The 19,211-nt window shown below is 48.2% G+C and overlaps 1 protein-coding gene across 1 annotated transcript; it reads right to left on the reverse strand.

Moving 5' to 3' along the window:
* Positions 1–4,964: 4,964 nt before the first annotated feature.
* Positions 4,965–10,846, reverse strand: TNFRSF12A (TNF receptor superfamily member 12A). The gene is made up of 5 exons (XM_081884804.1): positions 10,649–10,846; positions 8,070–8,171; positions 7,079–7,213; positions 6,908–6,962; positions 4,965–5,818 (listed from the first exon to the last, which is right to left on the reverse strand). The coding sequence occupies exons 1-4, from the start codon at positions 10,725–10,727 to the stop codon at positions 6,910–6,912; spliced, it is 369 nt and encodes a 122-aa protein (XP_081740930.1). The 5' UTR covers positions 10,728–10,846; the 3' UTR covers positions 4,965–5,818; positions 6,908–6,909.
* Positions 10,847–19,211: the final 8,365 nt, after the last annotated feature.

Consider the following 19,211-nt stretch of genomic DNA (forward strand, 5'->3'; position numbering starts at 1 on the left):
GTGCTCTCTTTCTGTGTTTTAGCATAGTATATGCTTCCTTGCAATGGTTGCTGCATGTTAGACTTGTGTTTGGTATTTCACAACCCTCTCCTGTCCTGAATTTTTGGTATGCGGTTGAATCTCATACAGAAATAGCGACAGTCTGGAAGCGCCTTTAGTAATCAGCCAGTCATGGGAATTATCCCCGTATCTGTAAACACAGTGGGGTTAGATGTTGGACAGTATCTTCTTGAATACTGGGAGCAATCTGTCCCTATTTGGATAGGGATGTCACTTGTGGGGTGATTGGCCCCACATTTTTGCCTTGACCAAAATAATGCATGAAAAGGGTTTACTTCCCAGGCAGAGGGCAAAATCCCCCAGCTCACTTGACACTTCAACCCAGAAATTTTGGGAGCTGGATGTACAGTGGACACTTGGGTTGCAAATGTGATATGTGTGGGAGGTGCGTTCACAACCCGCAGACCACGTCTGCGTACGCGATGGTTGTGATTCGGCGCTTCTGCACATTCGCGACCACTGAAACCTGGAAGCAACCCGTTCTGGTACTTCCGGGTTTTGGCGCATCCGTAACCCGAAAAAATGTAACCTGAAGCGTCTGTAATCCGAGGTATGACTGTACAGTGGTACCTCAGGTTACATACGCTTCAGGTTACATACGCTTCAGGTTACAGACTCCGCTAACCCAGAAATAGTACCTCGGGTTAAGAACCTTGCTTCAGGATGAGAACAGAAATCACGCAGCAGCAGCTGGAGGCCCTATTAGCTAAAGTGGTGCTTCAGGTTAAGAACAGTTTCAGGTTAAGAACGGACCTCCAGAACGAATTAAGTACTTAACCCGAGGTACCACTGTATGTTGGAGAATGCTGAACCTAGGCCGTATTTACAGCATACATTTATAACACTGAGATACGACTTTCAACACTCATTAAACCATTCTGGCAACTGTAGTTTGTTAGGGGTGCTGAGAGATTTGAGGAGGCCAGTATTCCCCTCACAGAGCTACAATTCCTAAAGTTCCTCATGAACACAAAAGTGATTGTTGAACTCTGTATCCTTCAGTGGGGACACAGGTGGAGCTGTGGTCTAAACCACTGAGCCACTTGGGCTTGCCGATTGGAAGGTCAGCAGTTCAAATCCCCATGACAAGGTGAGCTCCCGTCACTCTGTCCCAGCTCCTGCCAACCTAGCAGTTCAAAAGCACACCAGTGCAAGTAGATAAATAGGTACCGCTGCGGCAGGAAGGTAAATGGTGTTTCTGTGCACTCACGGTGTCCCAGCCACATGACCCGGAAAGCTGCCTGTAAACGAACGCCGGCTCCCTTAGCCTGAAAGCAACCCCAAGGTCACCTTTGACTGGACTTAACCGTCCAGGGGTCCTTTACTTTTACCTATCTTCTTAAATTTGATCCCTCCCACAATTCAATCCGATCAAAGTGGTCTTTTACCCACATTACTAAGGGCACTTTCAGACTGCTGCTATTTTGGGGTGAGATTCAACCACATACTGGCAAATTCAGGTTGCACCATTACAATGGAGAATATTTACCCAGCAGTGACCTGACGGTTTGCAATAAAGAAAGGGATGGGGAAAGAGACTGGAAAATGTGGGATAATGACATTTAACCTCCCCACAAACAAATCAGGATGAAAAGAGCCAATGTAGCCTCTCCAACATGTAAACAACTCAGGATCATGTATCCTCAATAAGCAGGCCATCTGGAAGCAGCCAAGAACTGAGAATTAAGCAATATTTTTTATCCGGTCCACAAAAACGAGTTTCATCTATTTCAGGTGCTTGAACCCCATGATGCTTTAAAGTAACCGGTGACCAACACCCCCCCCCCCACTTCTTATTCCCAGAGAGACCAGGGCTAGCTAGGGCCAGTTGTGGCTTCATTTTCTTTTTTAAGACACTCTTTAAGATTTTGCTTTTTTAAATTGTTCTTGCCTCTTCAAGTTCTTTGCTGCTGAAGTTCTGAGCTCCGCTGCTATGAAGTTACACTTGTCGATCCCTGAGATATATTAAGCTCTCTTACAATACAGAACAGATGTTCTCTCAGTGGATCGACATCACCTCGTTTTTATTTTGTTTTTAAAAATCTCACACACCTTAAGAGTTTAAATAGAGTTGGTTTGATCTGCTTCACAGACAACATCTCTGTGGGGGGGAAACTAGACTGATTGAAGGGGTTTTTGTAGCAGACTTTGAACTGATCTCTGGAGTTGGAGGGAGGCTCAGGTGTTGAGAGTTTTCTCTGCCCCCCTCCCAAGTCATGCTCTCCCTCCCTCTCTGGCTCAAGCTGCCCCGCCACCTTCAGATGACTCACTGGGTGGTGTCAGCGGACAGGCTGGTATGAACTAAGGGGACAGGAATGTGGAGCCAGCCAGGCCATAAGGGCAAGTGCAAGGAAAAGAGAGGGAGAGGGTGAGTCACAGGGAGAGGTGGGGGGGGGGGGAGAGAGAGGAGAAAGGAAATGATGGGGGAGGAGGGGAGGACGCAGCCAAAGGCTTTTAAAGGACAGAAATCGGGAAGTGAAGAATAAAATTAAAGAAGAGAGGAGCCGGGGGAGAGACCGGGAGATTGCAGAAGCATTTAATGGTTATGTGGCTTGGTTAATAAGCATTTCCTTACCTACAGGGCCTCCCCCTGCCGCAACTTGGCCGTCTTCCAAGTGATCCCAACATCAGAATAAAGGAAGAACAAGTGAAAGCAGAGCATTAGGAGACACAGCGTGGTAAATAATAATAATAATCGAATTTCAATAATCGAACCTGCAAGCTTGGCGTTATCAGTACTACACTCTAACCAACCGAGCTGAGAGATGAGCATCGGGAGAAAATTAAACCGAGGCTGCAGTCCTATATATGCAGGGTTTGTATGTATGATAGCCACCATGTGTACAGACCCTCATAATAATAGTAATAATTGGAGAAGCTGTAATAAGAAGCAACCGGAGCAAAGACACCACTGCTCAGGGAATCGGAACAAGTTGCTGCCTAGTGTGCAAATGCTACTCTTGCGGGTGCAACTGAGCCAATGTTACCGGGCGAGAAAGTGCCACCAAAGATGAGGTCCCACCACTACTAAGGCCCCGCCAGCCGCCAATACCTGCCTGACATTTGAAGGTGCAGCTACGCAGAGCAGGGCCTCTGTTGACCTTTGAAAAGAACAGGCAGGTACATTTGGGAGACTGTAGCCTTCCAGGTACACAAGGGGGGATGGGAAACCTGGAAGAGGTCCTATGATGAGAGCTGGGGAGCTGGGAGGAGGCCTCTTACATCTGAGAAGCCACTGGGTGAGATACGCCCCAGAAAGGTAATGGGGTGCAAGCACAATTTCCAGGAGTGCAGGTAGTCATCCATTAGATGCTGTGCTTTGTCTGCGGAGGAAACTAATTAAAGGCAATTACAACACCCAGCCCCAGCCTTTCAAAGTGCCGACAGCAGCTCACGGTCTCCCATCTGAGCAGCAGCCAAGTTGAGGCCTGCTCCGTTCCTAAGGAGAGAGCTACATCAAGGTGCCTTCAGGCTACACTCTGGAAGTAAAGGAAGACAGGAAACCACCCAAACAGCTGCATTCCCAACCATGCCCTCCCTTCCCATCCAAAGGGAAGGAAGCTTCAGTCATTTCAAGTGATTTGATTCTGCACTGCATATCTGAGACCACTCAAGGCTTGAAAAGGGCCAGAGCTCAGGTTGAGGCAGCCAGGGAATGGCAGGGAAGAAGGGACACTTTGGGGGAAATGAGTTATTGAGAATAGGCAAGTATTTTCCCTTTTTTTTACAGGAGTGTCCATGATCAGGGGTGGGTCTACTGTGAAGCTAAAGCTTCAAGGCCTCTAATCCCAGAGGGACCCCAAAAGCGACTTATAAAATGATGGGTCTAGTAGACCCAATTTGAGTCGCACGACTCAAACGAATTGTTTTTGTTGTTCTCTCTACAGTGGTACCTCTATTTAAGAACTTAATTCGTTCTGGAGGTCCATTCTTAACCTGAAACTGTTCTTAACCTGAGGTACCACTTTAGCTAATGGGGTGCGCCGCTGCCGCGCGATTTCTGTTCTCATCCTGAAGCAAAGTTCTTAACCTGAGGTACTGTTTCTGGGTTAGTGGGGTCTGTAACCTGAAGCGTCTGTAACCCAAGGTACCACTGTATTTCAACAACCCCAAAGTTTGGGAGTCAGTTGTGGTGATCTGTCATGGAACAACCCCCTTGAAGAAGGTAACATGGGTTACTCAGACCTCGTTGCTGGTTGCGAAGGGGCCCCCATAGCAGTTCAAGCTTCAGGACCCAAAAACTGGCTTTGCCAGTTGAGCTGTGCTGCCTTCTGGTTCCCCTCCTAGTCCAAGGAATGGGGACAATTCATGCAAGTCAGACCTGCAGCCCCCCTGCCTGCAAAGTCCTCCTCATTCTCACCCACCTGATGGCAAGGGACAGGGAACTCAATGGCCTTCTAGGTGTTCTTAGATGACATCTCCTGTCATTCCCAACCCATTGGCCTCACTGGCTGGGACTGATGGGAGCTGGAGGGCCACAGACCGCCCACTTCTGCTGTAAGGATTCCTCATTCATTATATACATAATGCTCTGAGCACTCAAAATAATAATAATTCAGGCAGCTTCCCATCTACCCAGGGGTTACATTCCAAGGCATCACACATTTAAGTGCAATCGTGTGTATGGCGGACACCATTGAAAAAGCCCGCAAACACCCTCTAAACCTGTGGAAACCCTTCTTAAAGGAAACCCTTTAAGAAACCAGCAACACTCTTGGGATTGGACTTGCAAAGGCTTGTGGGATTGCTCAACGCTGTTTCTGCACCATTTTGGTTTGCTCCCTTAAGTGCCACTTCTGGGTTTGGGATGACACACAGTGTAAATGGGGAGTTGCCCGCATAAAACGCTGTCGAGTATTCAGTCCTGCTGCCACGCTTTTGTAACCGAAATAAAGCACCCCTCGTTTCATCGATAATTAATTCTATTTTTTATTTAAATCCACAAACTCTGGTTCATGAAACGACATGCTGTTCCCCACCCCCCTCCCCCGTGCCTGAAAATCACACCCATAAAATTAAACGTTAGAGATATAAATAGCAGTGTCTCTCTGCTTGAGCACCAAGGGCAGAGGAGAGACAGGAAGAACTGAAGGTAGTGGGGGGTCTTGTGGCTCCTTGCGTCGTGGCCCAGCCACCGCGCAAGAGGCTCAGCTGAAAAGACAGTCCCTGCTGCTCTCCGGGAGAGCCTTAGCACCCAAATAAGACTTCTCTATATACAGATAATCTAAGAATCACATTCATTGTTAGCCCTAAGATGCTCCGCAGCGGGAAACGGCACAGGCGATGCCGTGACCTTCCTAGCAAAAAGTGACCTAGCTGGGAAGACTTGGCAGCTGAAAAGCTCTCTCTGCAGCTGACTCCCCAGCATGAAATTTCATCTCCCCAATATGGGGCATTAAGATCGTGGGGCACCGGAGGGAAAGAGAGAGACATTTCCCCCCACCCACCCATTTTGTTCCTCCCCTAACACTGAAAAATTTAGAGGGAGACGGATGTGCCGTTCCAAAGGGGGAAAACAAATACTTTTCTTTTTCTTTCCCGAAATGTACAGAAGGTTAAGAAGGCGGAAGACCTCCCCACACACCACGTTGCCCCCCCCAAGTGTGAGTGAGTGAGTGAGTTGGCATGTGTGCAAAAGTGTAAGGCCCCCGCAGGGCCAAAGGAAAACATCCTGTCTGGATTCTTCAGGAAAAATCAGAGGTAATGAAGAGGCTGGATTGATCTCTTCTCTTGCGCTTGAAATGTCGACCAAGATGATCTGTGGGGCGGGAGAGAAAAGAATGAATGTAAAAAATTGATTGTCAAAGGCATGGAGACAAAGTGGGGTGTAGGCAGAGCACTGCTTCCATGTAAAAATACGTATTGTTAGAAGCTGAGGTTCCAATACTTTGGCCACCTCATGAGAAGAGAAGACTCCCTGGAAAAGACCCTGATGTTGGGAAAGATGGAGGGCACAAGGAGAAGGGGACGACAGAGGACGAGATGGTTGGACAGTGTTCTCGAAGCTACTAGCATGAGTTTGACCAAACTGCGGGAGGCAGTGGAAGACAGGAGTGCCTGGCGTGCTCTGGTCCATGGGGTCACGAAGAGTTGGACACGACTAAACAACAACAACAAGAAGAAGCAGGATTCAAACCCGTGCCTCCAGGTGAGAGCTGCAGCTTGAGCCTAGCGCCTTAGGCCGCTCAGCCATCCTGGCTGTAAGACTCCCATCATATCCAGGTTGGGGAAGGTGGGCTTAAGAGTGACCCAGGTCCAAAGCATACTGGGTAATTTTGGGCCAGACACCATCTTTCAGGGTATCCTATTTCCCAGAGCTGTTGTGAGGGTTGGAGAGCAGAGAGCTCCATTTATGCTGCTCTGAGAAAGGGCAGGATTTATTTACTTCTCGAATAAAAAGACCCCCCCCCAACGGTTAAGATTTGAGAAACAAGCACCCAGCTTGGCCAGAAGAGCTGGACGCTGAGAGGCTGGGAGCCATCTGTCATAGATGCTTCAGTTCATATTCCTGCATGGCAGAGCGCTGAACTAGATCACCGTCAGAATCTCTTCCAACTCTATGATCCCCACAACTGAATCTATGCCTTGTTAAAGAAAACCCTATTTGCAACCATCAGTCCTGCTAATTTAATAAATACTCCTGCAAACGAACGTTGTCATTTTCTCAAACCCAGTTTTGGGATTATGGGAATGGAGGAAGAGGAAAAGCCTGGAGACATTACCCAGCCTTCCCTCTACAGCTCTTGAGGACTATAAACTTGGCGAAAGATGCTAAGTTAATGCAACTGGGAGAAGCGAGCGGGGTAGGATGGAGCTGTGGTTACAGAATTGAAGCATCCGTTCTTACCTTCAGTGTATCAGCGATTCCTGAGCTGAATGGCCTCCAGTCTCTTCAATTGGTGCTGGAAATAGAGAAGGCAAAGTTTAGCAATAAGTGGGGGGGGGAGGGCTCTGTTGTCGAGATGCTCCCAGGAAAAACTCCAGTTTAGGGTTAGATAATGGGAAAGGAGCGACTTACTAGTGAATTTCTCCCGCCGTCGACAGCGGGCGTAGATTATGATGCCACCTATCAAAACCGCCAGAGTTAAGGCGCCCAGAGATGCTCCCACCATAAGCCACATGTTGAAGTTGTCTGGGAGTTGGGGGTCTCCGCCTGCCAGAGAGAAGAGAGAGGGAAGGGTTAAACTCAGCCGAGCTTCCCAAAAGCCTGATCCGCTTCTGATCCCAGCACTTCCTCCTGGGGCTTCCCTCAGACGAGAGTCTCTTAACAATCTGAACCAGACTTGTCTTCAACAACATCCCCTTTTCCTTCCTGCTGAACCATTTCCCACAAGACCGGTTGGTTGACCCGTGGCTGGAAGAGGAACGAAATGGTGCCAAAAATAAAAAGTTGCAAATCTCAGCTTCGAATTCAGGCTGGGGGATGTCGCTGATCTTTTTCTTTTCAAGCCGCAGGCTTTTTGGGGACCAGATTTCAGCACACACTTATGCCAGCAGGGAGAAGAGAAGCAAAACAAAACCCCAAACGGAAAAAATAATGTTTTTCAAATTCTGTTTAATTCGAAGAAGATCTCTTTCTATGTACATTTGATATTTGGTCCTCCTCTCCCTGGATTCATGCCAGCTTTTCTGTACCCACCATGCACAGAGTCCTGAGCCTTCAGTGTCAGTGCGGTGTAGTGAGTAGAGAATATTAGATTAGGACCTGGGTTCGAATCTCCATTCAGCCATAAAGCTTGCCAGGTGGAGGGCTGACACCCAGGCCCATCACTATCTTATAGCCTGGCTTAAAAGGCTGTTGTGAAGGCAATGGAAGGAGGGGCATGAAAGAGAGAGGGGTTCAGTGCACCCTTGCAGGTGGAAAGCTACCATTCCTGGTTTCCTGCCCTCAATCCCACCCCCCAAAAAATCCCAGTTCTACTCTCACAAGTGGCTTGTCGATATAAGAAGTCAACGCAGCTGGAGCAACCCCAGTGCATGGTGGGTAAGGGTTGGTGCCAGCCACTCACATGTGGTGCAAAAGTCATTCTTGTTTTGACGCTGGCAGACAGAGCAGTCCATGCATTTCTCCAGGTCGGGGCTCCAAGACTGGCCTCCTGGGCACACGGAAGCTGGGGTGGGGGGAGAGAAAAGGAAGATTTAGGCAGGAGTCTCTTGGCTGTGGAAGCACCGACATCTGTATCAGCCTAAACTTTCTCAGAGGGTTGTTGTGAGGATAAAATGGAGTTACATATACCACCTTGAGCTACTTAGAGGAAAAGGTTGTTGTTGGAAGGTTGCTGCTGTTGTTGAAAGGTAGTTGTTGTTGTTATGGCTATTATTATTATTATATTATTATGGCTGGGTTTCCCAGCCACTCTGGGTGGCTTACATCATATATAAAAACATAATGAAACATCAAACTTGAAAAACATGAATGTTGCTAGTACATACAGGTGTTTTGGTAAGTCACATCCAGTGGCGTAGCGTGGGTTGTCAGCACCCGAGGCAAGGCAAGTAATTTGTGCCCCCTAATCCGTGGATTTGCGCCCCCTAACCCCCAGATGTTGTGCCCGGTGCGCCCCCCCCACGCTACGCCACTGGTCACATCCAGGTTTATACCACTGTAAGTCTTGACTCCCCCAGCACAAGAATCCTGGGAACTGTAGTTTACCCACATACAGAGAGCTACAATTCCAAACAGCCTTAGCTATGGTTCCCAGCAAAGGTGCCAACTTGAATAAAATATGGGGGGAGGGGGCAGGTAAGCCCTGCCCCACATAACTGATCACATGATGCGACACACACATTATTTGAATGGAAATGCCCATCAACTTTCTTTGGGGGGGGGGGGAAATGGCCCCCTCAAATATTTTAGGGGGCGAAAGGACCTCAGCCCCTAGGAGTTGGCTCTATGTTCCGTGGGGGGAAGCCATGAGAGTTAAAGTGGTATGAATGTGCTTTAAATGGATTGTGTGGATGTGACATCCGTGTTGGCTGGCTCTCAAAAACCAGGGAGAAATGAAGGGCTTTTTTGGGGGGGGGGCTGGGATTCTCAAGCAGGCTTCTTTGGAAGCCAGGCCCGCTGGGCTCATTGCAGCCTCTGGACTCCAGAGCAAATCGCGGCTTAGGAGGAGCGCGCTGTAAAACGAGCCGGGGTGGGAGGGAGAGAAAGACGATTAGGAAGAAGCTGAATGAATGAAAGCAACCAAGCGACAAGTCAGAACATGAAGACGCTTAACAGCTGAATGAAAAAGAAGAAAAAGATCCATACACGAGGCTCTCCTGTCCCTCCCTCCCTCCCATGACATGAGGGTCTATTTCCAGAGGGGTAACGTCAGTAGGGAAAGGGGTGTCGTGTTTCGCCCCGAAACCTGAACCAGCCCCGAGCAGTAGCAGGAGAGCATCGGGGGGTCAAGACTGAGAGCATCACGTGGCGAAGTTGTGGCGCGGGGGAGGACAAGGACCCCCTCCCCCCTTTCAAGTGACTTCATTGATAAAATATGCCCCGTGCAAGCGAGCAAACAGATGGCGCCGGGCCCAGAAGTGGAACGAAAGAGACGGTGGGGCGGAGCCGGTGGGTGAGTCACCATGTGGGTCGCCTGATGTAGCGGACGTCAGATTTCTCTCTCCCCCCCCCCCGGCCCCCAATTGTCCGCTGCCCGGATCCTGCTCTCCTGTCCCAGTTTTCTCACTTGTGACTCGCGGGGAAAAAGAAACTTTCACCCGCAAGGCAGCCAATGGGGAGGCGGCGCTGGCCGAGGGGGCGTGGCACCGAACTCATGGAAATTCCAACGCGGACCAGACTCGCTTCTGCCATTGATCTTCTTTGCGCGGGGGGCGGGGCTCCGCGCCATTAACTCGCGGAAATCGTTGAGTGTCGAAAGCGCCTCTGGGCATGGGCAGACGGCCTTCTCTTTCCTAGGCGGAACCCCGCCCCCTCTCCCCATCGCCTCTGCTGTGGATTAAGCCGGGCTGGGGGGATCCGTTCCAAACATTGGACTCGTCACTTTCCCTGTCCCCGCAGCTATGTGTCGTCAGCAGCTCCGCTACAGGCAAACATTCAACAGGTCGAGCCCTCTCTCAGACGCGAATGGTTTATAAGGTTGCACCTGTTGAAATTCTGCCTGGAGAGCAACTGTTAGAGCAGCGCAAGAGAGGGCGACAGCTTTACACCCACGCAGAGGAAGGGATGGCAACGCCGCTACGTCTAGACACAGAGCTGTTGAACGGAGTCCTGTGTGATTCGAAAGCTGACATACTCGCTTGGCCCGCTTCGTATCTGCTAACCTGGGCTGCTTTGCCATTTCGCGTTCTCGGGGGGGGGGGGGAGAGCCCAACAGCCCCCATCCCTAGCCCACCCCGTCGTCAAAGATCCAGTATTCTCAGGTAGGGCTGGGACGCCGGAGAGCCCCTACATTGTCAGTGTAGACAGTAGTAAGCTCGATGGACTAGCAGGCGGCAGAGGAAGTTCAACCGGTGCAGCCTCCCCATCTCCATGCCCGGGAGAAGAAGTTTCACCTCCTTGGCTTTATAGCTGTGAAGGCGGCTGGGTGAGACGACCCCACTCCAAACCATCCCACCCCGCCGCTTCCGGAGACCCCTTTACCTGGAACCGGCTCTCCCGAGGCTATCCGGCACAGGAAGGGGAAAAGCCCCACCAGGACGGCTCCCAAAGGCAGCAGCATCTCTCGACCGCTCTCCCTGCCTCCGAGGATGAGGAAAAGGAGCGACTGAACCGCTGGTCTGTCTGTGACTCAGCTCCAAAGACTTTCCTCGGCTCACTATAGAGACGCCCACGCAGATCCGGAAGGCCAGGATTGGCGGGCAAGGAGCCAGGACTCCTGGGTTCCATCCTTTGATCTGGGAAGGGGGCGAGGGAGGCGGGGGGGGCTGTCTAGCAAGTTAAAGCAGGAAAAGCTCAGAGCGAGAAATTGTGGATTTTCTGGGCAGGGCAACGAGTCGCCTGGATTTAACCGGGGACTGGGAGGCGGGAGAGCTGGGTGCCAGGACGCCTGGGTTCCCCAGAAGGAGGGTCCCGCTGAGGTTTTTGGTTTTTCCTTTAACCCACAAAAACAAACCCTACAGCCTGTTTCATGCTGCTCCTTGATTTTGTGGCTTTTAAGTTTATTATGCTTAGGGGTTTTCTTTCAATAGGTACACTTTGCTTTATTCCTTTTGGAAGCCGCCCGGGGAATATGATCGAAGGGCGGTATAAAAATATTTCTAATAAATAGACGTTAGATCAAAGGGGATATGTCAGAAGCCGAAAGCTGCTCTAAAATGACTGCGGTTGTTTGTTTTAATAAGGTTACTTTAAAAGCGGGGGGGGGGGGAGCGGTGCATAGAGAATGAATGAATACAAAGAGCTCCTATAGGAAACGGCAGGGGGAAGGAGATTGGGAGGGGATGGTATTGGTTTAAAGGAAATAACTGGGGCTTCTGAGTTCTTTGGAAAACTCCGTCTCCGGGACTGTCTGGTCTGAGAGGTTTAGTCAGTCGCTAAACGAATGGAACCACTCTCGTTAGAAGCACGACTGCTGCTTCTTGTTTTTACCCCAACGCAAGTGGAAACAAATTGAAGGCGATATTTCAGAGAAGCCACCCTAGAGGAGCCTTGTGGTTACTGGGTGGCGATGAAAAGACATTCTGTACATGCTTAAGAGGCACCCTCGTCTTCATTCATTCAGACTTTCCTCTGCTGGATTCTGGGAACTCTGAGCAGGTTCGGTGTGTGTGTGTGTGTGTGGTTTCCAGCCTTCCTAAATTCTCTGGAAATCGGGAAAAAGAATCCACTTGGTTAGAACATCCTGGCTTTCAACACTCAAAAGTTCTCCTTTCTTCATTACACGTTTGTATCACTTTTTCAAAATTAAAAATACTAAAATAGGAGAGTATGTATGTAACTTGGAAACTCTCACATTTCTGGGTTCAGAAATGCATATTTGCCTCTCCACATTCCAAAGGAAATAATTGGTACATGTGTTTTACATTAAGCAAATTTCTTTTTTTTAAATAAAGTGGAAGCCTTTTCCCTGGCTGTTCCACTAGTGCCAAAGGTGCCCCCACCAACTCATGTTTGAAATCCTGACTTTGCCATGCACAGTTTCTCCAAACACCCCACAGGAAAGACACATCTATGCTTTAGGTGTCCTAAAAGTGTACATTTTAGGTTGCCATATAACATCTCACTTCCACAGTGCAGAAATGCCCTGGATTTCAATAGGCAGGAGACTCTGGCGAGATGGTTGTGCAATCCAGGAATTCCCCAGTGAAAGAGGACAAGGTGGGGGTGGGGATGTCTGCCTGCCAAAGAGCTGCTGCAACCAGCAGGCAAGTCCAGTACTTGGTATACCCTTCACTTAGTGCATATGAACAGCCAGAGCTTAATTGGATGAAAGCCCAAGAGCCATTTAAAATGCAGAGGTGGGGTATGCAAATTAAAACTTTTGCTATGCTGCTGCTAAATAACCACAGCTCCTCCCAGGCTATGCCTTCATAGGATGCTAGCCTGAGGGCATGTTTACCAGCCAGGTACTGACTACGGGGGAAATTACCTTCCAGGTGTTCCTGGACTCAGTGCCGGATTTATGTATAAGCTAAACAAGCTATAGCTTAGGGCCCCACTCTCTTGGGGGCCCCAAAAAAATTTAAAGGGAAAAAACACCTGGATGTACATTTCCAAAATATAAGACAAAGAACAAATAAAATAAAACCTACATACAGCAATAGTGTTTTGTGTTGTGTAGGCTCCTATGGTGTAAGCCACGGGTAGGCAAACTAAGGCCCGGGGGCCGGATCAGGCCCAATTGCCGTCTCAAATGGCCCACGGGCAGTCCGGGAATCAGCGTGTTTTTACATGAGTAGAATATGTGCTGTTATGTAAAATGAATCTCTGGGTTATTTGTGGGGCATTTCCCCCCTCCAAAATACAGTCAAGCTCCCCACAAGGTCTGAGGGACAGTGGACCGGCCCCCTGCTGAAAAAGTTTGCTGACCCCTGGTGTAAGTAATGGGCCCTGCCTGCTTGCCTGTTCCCTAAAATATCACTGGTTAGATACCCATTAGATCCATAAATTACCATATAGCATATATTCAACACAAAAAAGTGACAATTTGTTGTTGACCAAGGACAGCTGGACATATTAAGGGCCCCATTACCTTCAGTAGCTTAGGGTCTCATCAAACCTAAATCCGGCCCTGCCTGGACTCCATCTCCTATCAGCCCCCACTATCCTTGGAGTTGAAAGCCAGTAACATTCGGAGGACCACAGGGTCCCTGTGGCTGGACTCTTCCCTGACGGACAGGGACTCTCCAGCTGAGGTGGGAAGGCTGAGAGCTCAGTGGCAGACCCCCCTCCCCTTGCAAGCAGAAAGTCCCAGGTTCAGTCTCTCACATCTTCAGATGAGAGAGCTGCTGCCAGGCTGGGCAGATGTGGTCTGTCCACCCCTTAGGTTGTCTCCGCCAGCACAAAGGTGAATTCTTCCATCAATGGTATTTTTTTTAAAAAAAATTATTTGATTTTACAAATATAAAATTTTAACAATACAACCATACACATCCACATTTAAACATTCCTCCGAATCTCTGGACTTTCCATTTCCCCCTCTGTGGGTCCTATTGTTAATCTTTTCAACTGCATATTTTCCAGCAGTCCATATTTTATATAACTCCATTGTCTCCACAGTACTTGCTACATTACAAGTATTACTGCAATCCTGCTGAAGTTTTCATTTGCTTACAGTGGTCTCCAAGATAAATTATATTTTTCCCCCAAGTTCAAGTTTTGGTCTTCTTGGTTCCTGAGCTTTCTGGTCAGTTTTGCCATTTCGGCATAATCCAACAGTTTAATTTGTCATTCTTCTCTGGTAAGGAACTTTATCTTCTTTCCATTTCTGGGCTAGTAGCATCCATGTGGCTGTTGTCGCGTACATAAAAAGTATTTTCTGCTCCCTTGGAATATCAGCACCCACAATTTCTAACAGAAAAGCCTCTGATTTTGTTTTTGTTTTTTAAATAAAAGTTAGTTTGGACATTTTCCCCCAGGTCATTATATATCATTTCCCAGAATGCTTTTATTACCTTACAAGGTGCTTTCTTTTTCTTTACATTTCCAGCAGATATTTGTACCTGTCTTACACATTTTTGCTAACTTACTAGGAGTCAAATACCATTGGTACATCATTTCCATAAAGCCATCTGTGGTATTTTACCCTGACATGTTTCACTCACATTGCAAAGGCAGGATCTCCCTTCTGCTACCCAGGCTGTGGGGAGGCAGGGATATTCTGGGCACATGTGGTGGAGTCGTGCCAAAGTTCAGAAATTCTGTGATCGAGTGATCACAGAAATCAGTTCACTTATGGGGTCTTGGACCCTAAACTGTGTATTTTTTCCTAATTTTGATCAAGGTAATGTGGATCTTTTATGTGAACAGTTAATGGTATATCCCTTGGTAGCCTCTCGATTAGTAATCTTCAGGGCTGAAAAGATACATCCTGTTGTTAGAAGAATTAAGGTCTCAGATATATAAATTAAATGTACAAGGCAAACACGTACATAAATATATACACCACATGTCTGAAACAGTACAGGAAGACAGTCCTGAAACCATTTTGACTCTCCCAAACTGACCAAATGTTTCTCTGCAAGGAGGGAGGAAAACCTCCCCATTGTCTCTGTGCTCACCAATCCTGCCTTAAGGGCACATTTAAGATATGAATAGGGTGAGCCTGTGACCTGGATTCAGGAATTAAGTAGTTGTAATAACAAAAGAATGGCCAGTCTGGCCCGGTGATCCAATCAGTGACCATTGACAGGTTTTCTGCCAGACAGGATTTTGCTGGAAACCACCTTTCTATGATGTATGTTTGATGTTTCTGGGGTGGTCTGGAGTTTGAGGGTGGGCAATTTCAAAAGTCTACATAAGGGCGAGCACACCTTTGTTCTGGGTCCTTCCCCCCCCCCCCCCCCGTGTGTGGGGGAGCACCCTGTTGCATCAGCTTTAATAAAGATCAGGCTTACTAGCTGCTTTGCTTCTCAATATTCTCTGGTTGTTCTCTGTTCTTTTCTCCTACCGATAGAAAACCTACAAAAGGACTCTATGGGCTCTGGGGTACCCCATAAGGGAAAAGGAGCAGGTTTTCTCTCTCATAACACTGCTATACCCTAGGTCTTCACCTGGTGAGTTGCAGCCTGACCCAAGGAGCACTAGGTAAAGGGACCCCTGACCATTAGGTCCAGTTGTGGCCGACTCTGGAGTTGCGGCGCTCATCTCGCTTTACTGGCCGAGGGAGCCGGAGTACAGCTTCCGGGTCATGTGGCCAGCATGACTAAGCCGCTTCTGGCGAACCAGAGCAGCGCACAGAAACCCCGTTTACCTTCCCGCTGGAGCAGTACCTATCTATCTACTTGCACTTTGAGGTGCTTTTGAACTGCTAGGTTGGCAGGAGCAGGGACCGAGCAACGGGAGCTCACCCCATCGCAGGGATTCGAACCACCGACCTTCTGATTGGCAAGCCCTAGGCTCTGTGGTTTAACCCACAGCGCCACCCGCGTCCCTTTTACTTCTGGGTTAGTGGAGTCTCTAACCTGAAGCGTATGCAACCCGAGAAGTGTCCCCCCAAACCAGCAGTCTGGGAGTCTGCCACACCACCTTTGAGACCAGCTCTGTCAGCTCAGGGAGAGAGACTGCTGGCCAGCAAGGTGGGCGATAGAGCTGCAAAATCCCAAATGTGTCCTAATTGCCTCATGCCAGGAGCATCAAACCTTAAAGACTCCCACAACCAGGTGGGGGTGGAGAGATACATCATACACTAAGCGGATCACAAGCAAAAAACATCATATAATCCAAAATATCTGGAGAGCACCAATTTGGCAAAGTCTAGATTTTGGGGGTACCCATGTTCGGTTTAGTATGTGTGGCCAGGCCTGCCTAATACTCTTTGAACTGGACCGGATTGAACTGAGAAAGTCGCGTGCTCCTGGCTTGTCCTTTATTGGAGATCTCGGCTCCCCAAACTCAGCCTCCTGCTAATCCATTCATACCAAACTGGGCAATGGAGGCTATGATGGGAGGGACTCAGAGTGGCAACGCCGTTCCCTATTGGCTCCTTTCACTGCCATCCAGCCTTAATTCCGAGTCCACTACTTGCAATCCCCATTCACACGCTTCCCCCACCCACCCTGCCGGTGAGAGGTGTTTTGGCGCCACCTGCTGGTTAATGTTTCAATTGCTCTTTGTTGCTTCCACACCTGCAGACTCCGGTGTGGAGAGTTAACCCAAGATGTGCAGGTAATAATAATAATAATAATAATAATAATAATAATAATAATAATAATAATAATAATAATAATAATAGGCAAGTGTGGGAGGACTAGTGATGATCAACGTGTGAAAATCAGTTCAAATGAAGATGGCCTAGTTAGTAGGTCGGAAAACTAATCTGCAAAAGATTGTCACCAACAGTCACCAACATTAAAAAGCAAACAACCATTGGGTTGTAAACAATAGCTTTAAAAAATCACATTTTTACATCTGTGCCTTCAAAATGGGAACCCATGTTGATGGTGTTCCTCCAAACATCTAGCTTTCAGAGCAGGGCCAGCTGTATCATGCAGTTAGATTAAATTTAGCAGAATGGATGCAGGTAGCAGAAATCAATGTCAGGACAGTGCAGTGAGGCTCTTTGAAACATTGGCTCCAGTGGCCAGAGGATTTGGTGCTCCACTTCAGGAAGGAAAATGTATTCTTTGATATATGTGTGTGTGTGTGCGTGTGTGTGTGTGTGTGTGTATAAATTTTTATTAAATTTTCTGTTTTACAATTTAGAATGCACATTTAAACATCCTTAAAATATCAATGACTTCCCTCCTTCTCTTTCCATGTGACCTTCATTCCAAGGAGACCAAAACTCTGCTATGAACCAAGACCTTGGTGATCTCTTCCTGCTTTGAGATTGGGGTGTGCTTAGCAGTATATAAACGCATTCCAATAAGTAAAATAAATAAATAACAGTTGAAAACAGCCTTACCCTCTGTGGATCTGTCTGTGCCCCTTTAAAGTAATCACTGTTTGTCATCAGAGGGAGATTGACCCACTAGATTTCAGTCTCTTGCTGTACTGACTGAGCTACCAAGAGAAGATTAAGGGTAGACATGATAGAGAAAGCAGGGGTGATTTCAAGGCTGTAATGGAGGTACCTGTATTTTTCGCTCTATAGGATGCACCAGACCACAGGACGCACCGGACCATTGGAGGGGGAGAACAGGAAGAAAAAATTTCTCCCCCTCTCTGCTCAGCGCCCCTTCAGCGAAGCGGCAGGAGAAACGGAGCCCCTTCCTTTTCTCCTCCCGCTTTCCTGAAGGGGTGCTGCGCAGAGAGGGAATACTGTGCATCGCCTCTCCAGCTAAGCGAAGCCTGGAGAGCAAGAGGGATCGGTGTGCACCGACCCCTCTCACTCTCCAGGCTTCAGGCGGCTATCCACAAGCCTTCGGAGCGCAGCGGGAACTCCTGCTGCACTCCGAAGGCTTGCGGATAGCTGCCTGAAGCCTCCGGAGCGCAGGGGGAGCTCTCCCTCTGTGCTTCGGAGGCTTCGCGTTGCTATCGCTGAAGCCAAGGAACCTGCATTCGCTCCATAAGACACACACACATTTCCCCTTAATTTTTGAAGGGGAAAAAGTGCGTCTTATAGAGCGAAAAATATGGTATATGTATCTACTCACAGGGAAATGTATCCACATTGCAGCCAAAGCAACCTGTGTGTCTGATCACCCCTGGAAGTCCACACTGCGGTTGTAGCTGCTTCTAAGTTGCGGCAGGAAATTCTGTTATGTTCAGAATTTCTGAGTTGCGGAAGTTGGCGCTAATGCAAGAAACCCTATGCTATAGCACTTAGGGCTGAGTCCTGACTCAGAATAAACAGATTAAGCAGGCAGAAAACCAGCTTAATGTGTAATCCAATTTTGTGGAGCAAGACTGGAGCCCTGGAGGTTCCCAATCTGCTGGCTGGGACTTAGCACTTCAATTCACCGTTAGGGCAAATGCCACTGGAAAGAACGGATAAGCTTGGGATTCCAATCCCACCTGTGTTAGAGACGCAAGGCTCCTCTGTCTAACATTTTCTCTTGTCCCTCTTCGGCTACTAGCATTATTTTAACATGTCCTTGAAATCTAGCTGTGATTAGCCTGGAAACCAAGTCCCGTGAGAAGCAGCTGGAGAAGCAGGACAGTTTAGCCAGGTGAAGACAAAATGAAGAGAAGGAGCCACAGCATCCTTCAAATATTTGAAAGGGTCGTCACATAGAAGATGGGGCAGACTTGTTCTCCGTTGCTCCAGCGATGGCTCTCCCTTTGTGGAATGCTCTCCCCAGAGAAGCTCGCCTGGTGCCATTGATACCTATCTTCAGCCACCAGACAAAAACATTCCTTTTTAACCAGGCCTTTGGCTTTTAACTATCTATGGCCTATGGGTGGAATGTTTCAACGTATCCTCCCCATTTTTAATCTATGCATTATTATTTTGGGGCAAGCCATTTTCTAAGTAGCTTTGAGCTGCCATACCAGGAAAAAGCGGCTGAGAAATTACCATATGTTTTGCTCTGTAAGACTCACTTTTTTCCTCCTAAAAAGTAAGGGGAAATGTGTGTGCGTCTTATGGAGCGAATGCAGGCTGCACAGCTATCCCAGAAGCCAGAACAGCAAGAGGGATTGCTGCTTTCACTGCGCAGGGATCCCTCTTGCTGTTCTGGCTTCTGAGGTTCAGAATATATTTTTTCTTGTTTTCCTCCTCCAAAAACTAGGTGCGTCTTGTGGTCTGGTGCGCCTTATAGAGCGAAAAATACAGTAATAAGTGGTCCAAAGGCAACAACTGTTGGACAGCGGATCAGACTCTCTTTCTCCACCAGCAAGGATGCTGTGGCTGTTAAGTTTACTGCATTGAGCAGGGGTCACTAGATGATCTCCAAAGACTGTTCCAGCTCTAAAATCCTGTTCTTTGACTGACAAAGTAGCTGTTCAGGAGAGCAAGCAACTGGATTCACGTTTGCTTCTTTTTAGAAGCGGTTCTGCTGCATCACAGTGGCAGAAACCTTTAATTCCCTTGAGTTGCGCAGCCCCATGTTTCCTGCAATGTGCTTCTTTCCTATCAAATACCATCTATCTAGAGACACCT

Source organism: Podarcis melisellensis (assembly GCF_964234715.1).
Source record: "Podarcis melisellensis genome assembly, chromosome: 13".
In the NCBI taxonomy this organism is placed as follows: Eukaryota; Metazoa; Chordata; class Lepidosauria; order Squamata; family Lacertidae; genus Podarcis; species Podarcis melisellensis.

Excerpts from the sequence above, each read along its gene's own strand:
- TNFRSF12A (XM_081884804.1), bottom strand. The coding sequence starts at position 10,727 with ATGCTGCTGCCTTTGGGAGCCGTCCTGGTGGGGCTTTTCCCCTTCCTG. Across the intron at positions 7,214-8,069 it reads GAATGACTTTTGCACCACAT|GCGGAGACCCCCAACTCCCA; the intron begins GTGAGTGGCTGG and ends TCTCTCTGGCAG. Across the intron at positions 6,963-7,078 it reads ACGGCGGGAGAAATTCACTA|CACCAATTGAAGAGACTGGA; the intron begins GTAAGTCGCTCC and ends CTCTATTTCCAG.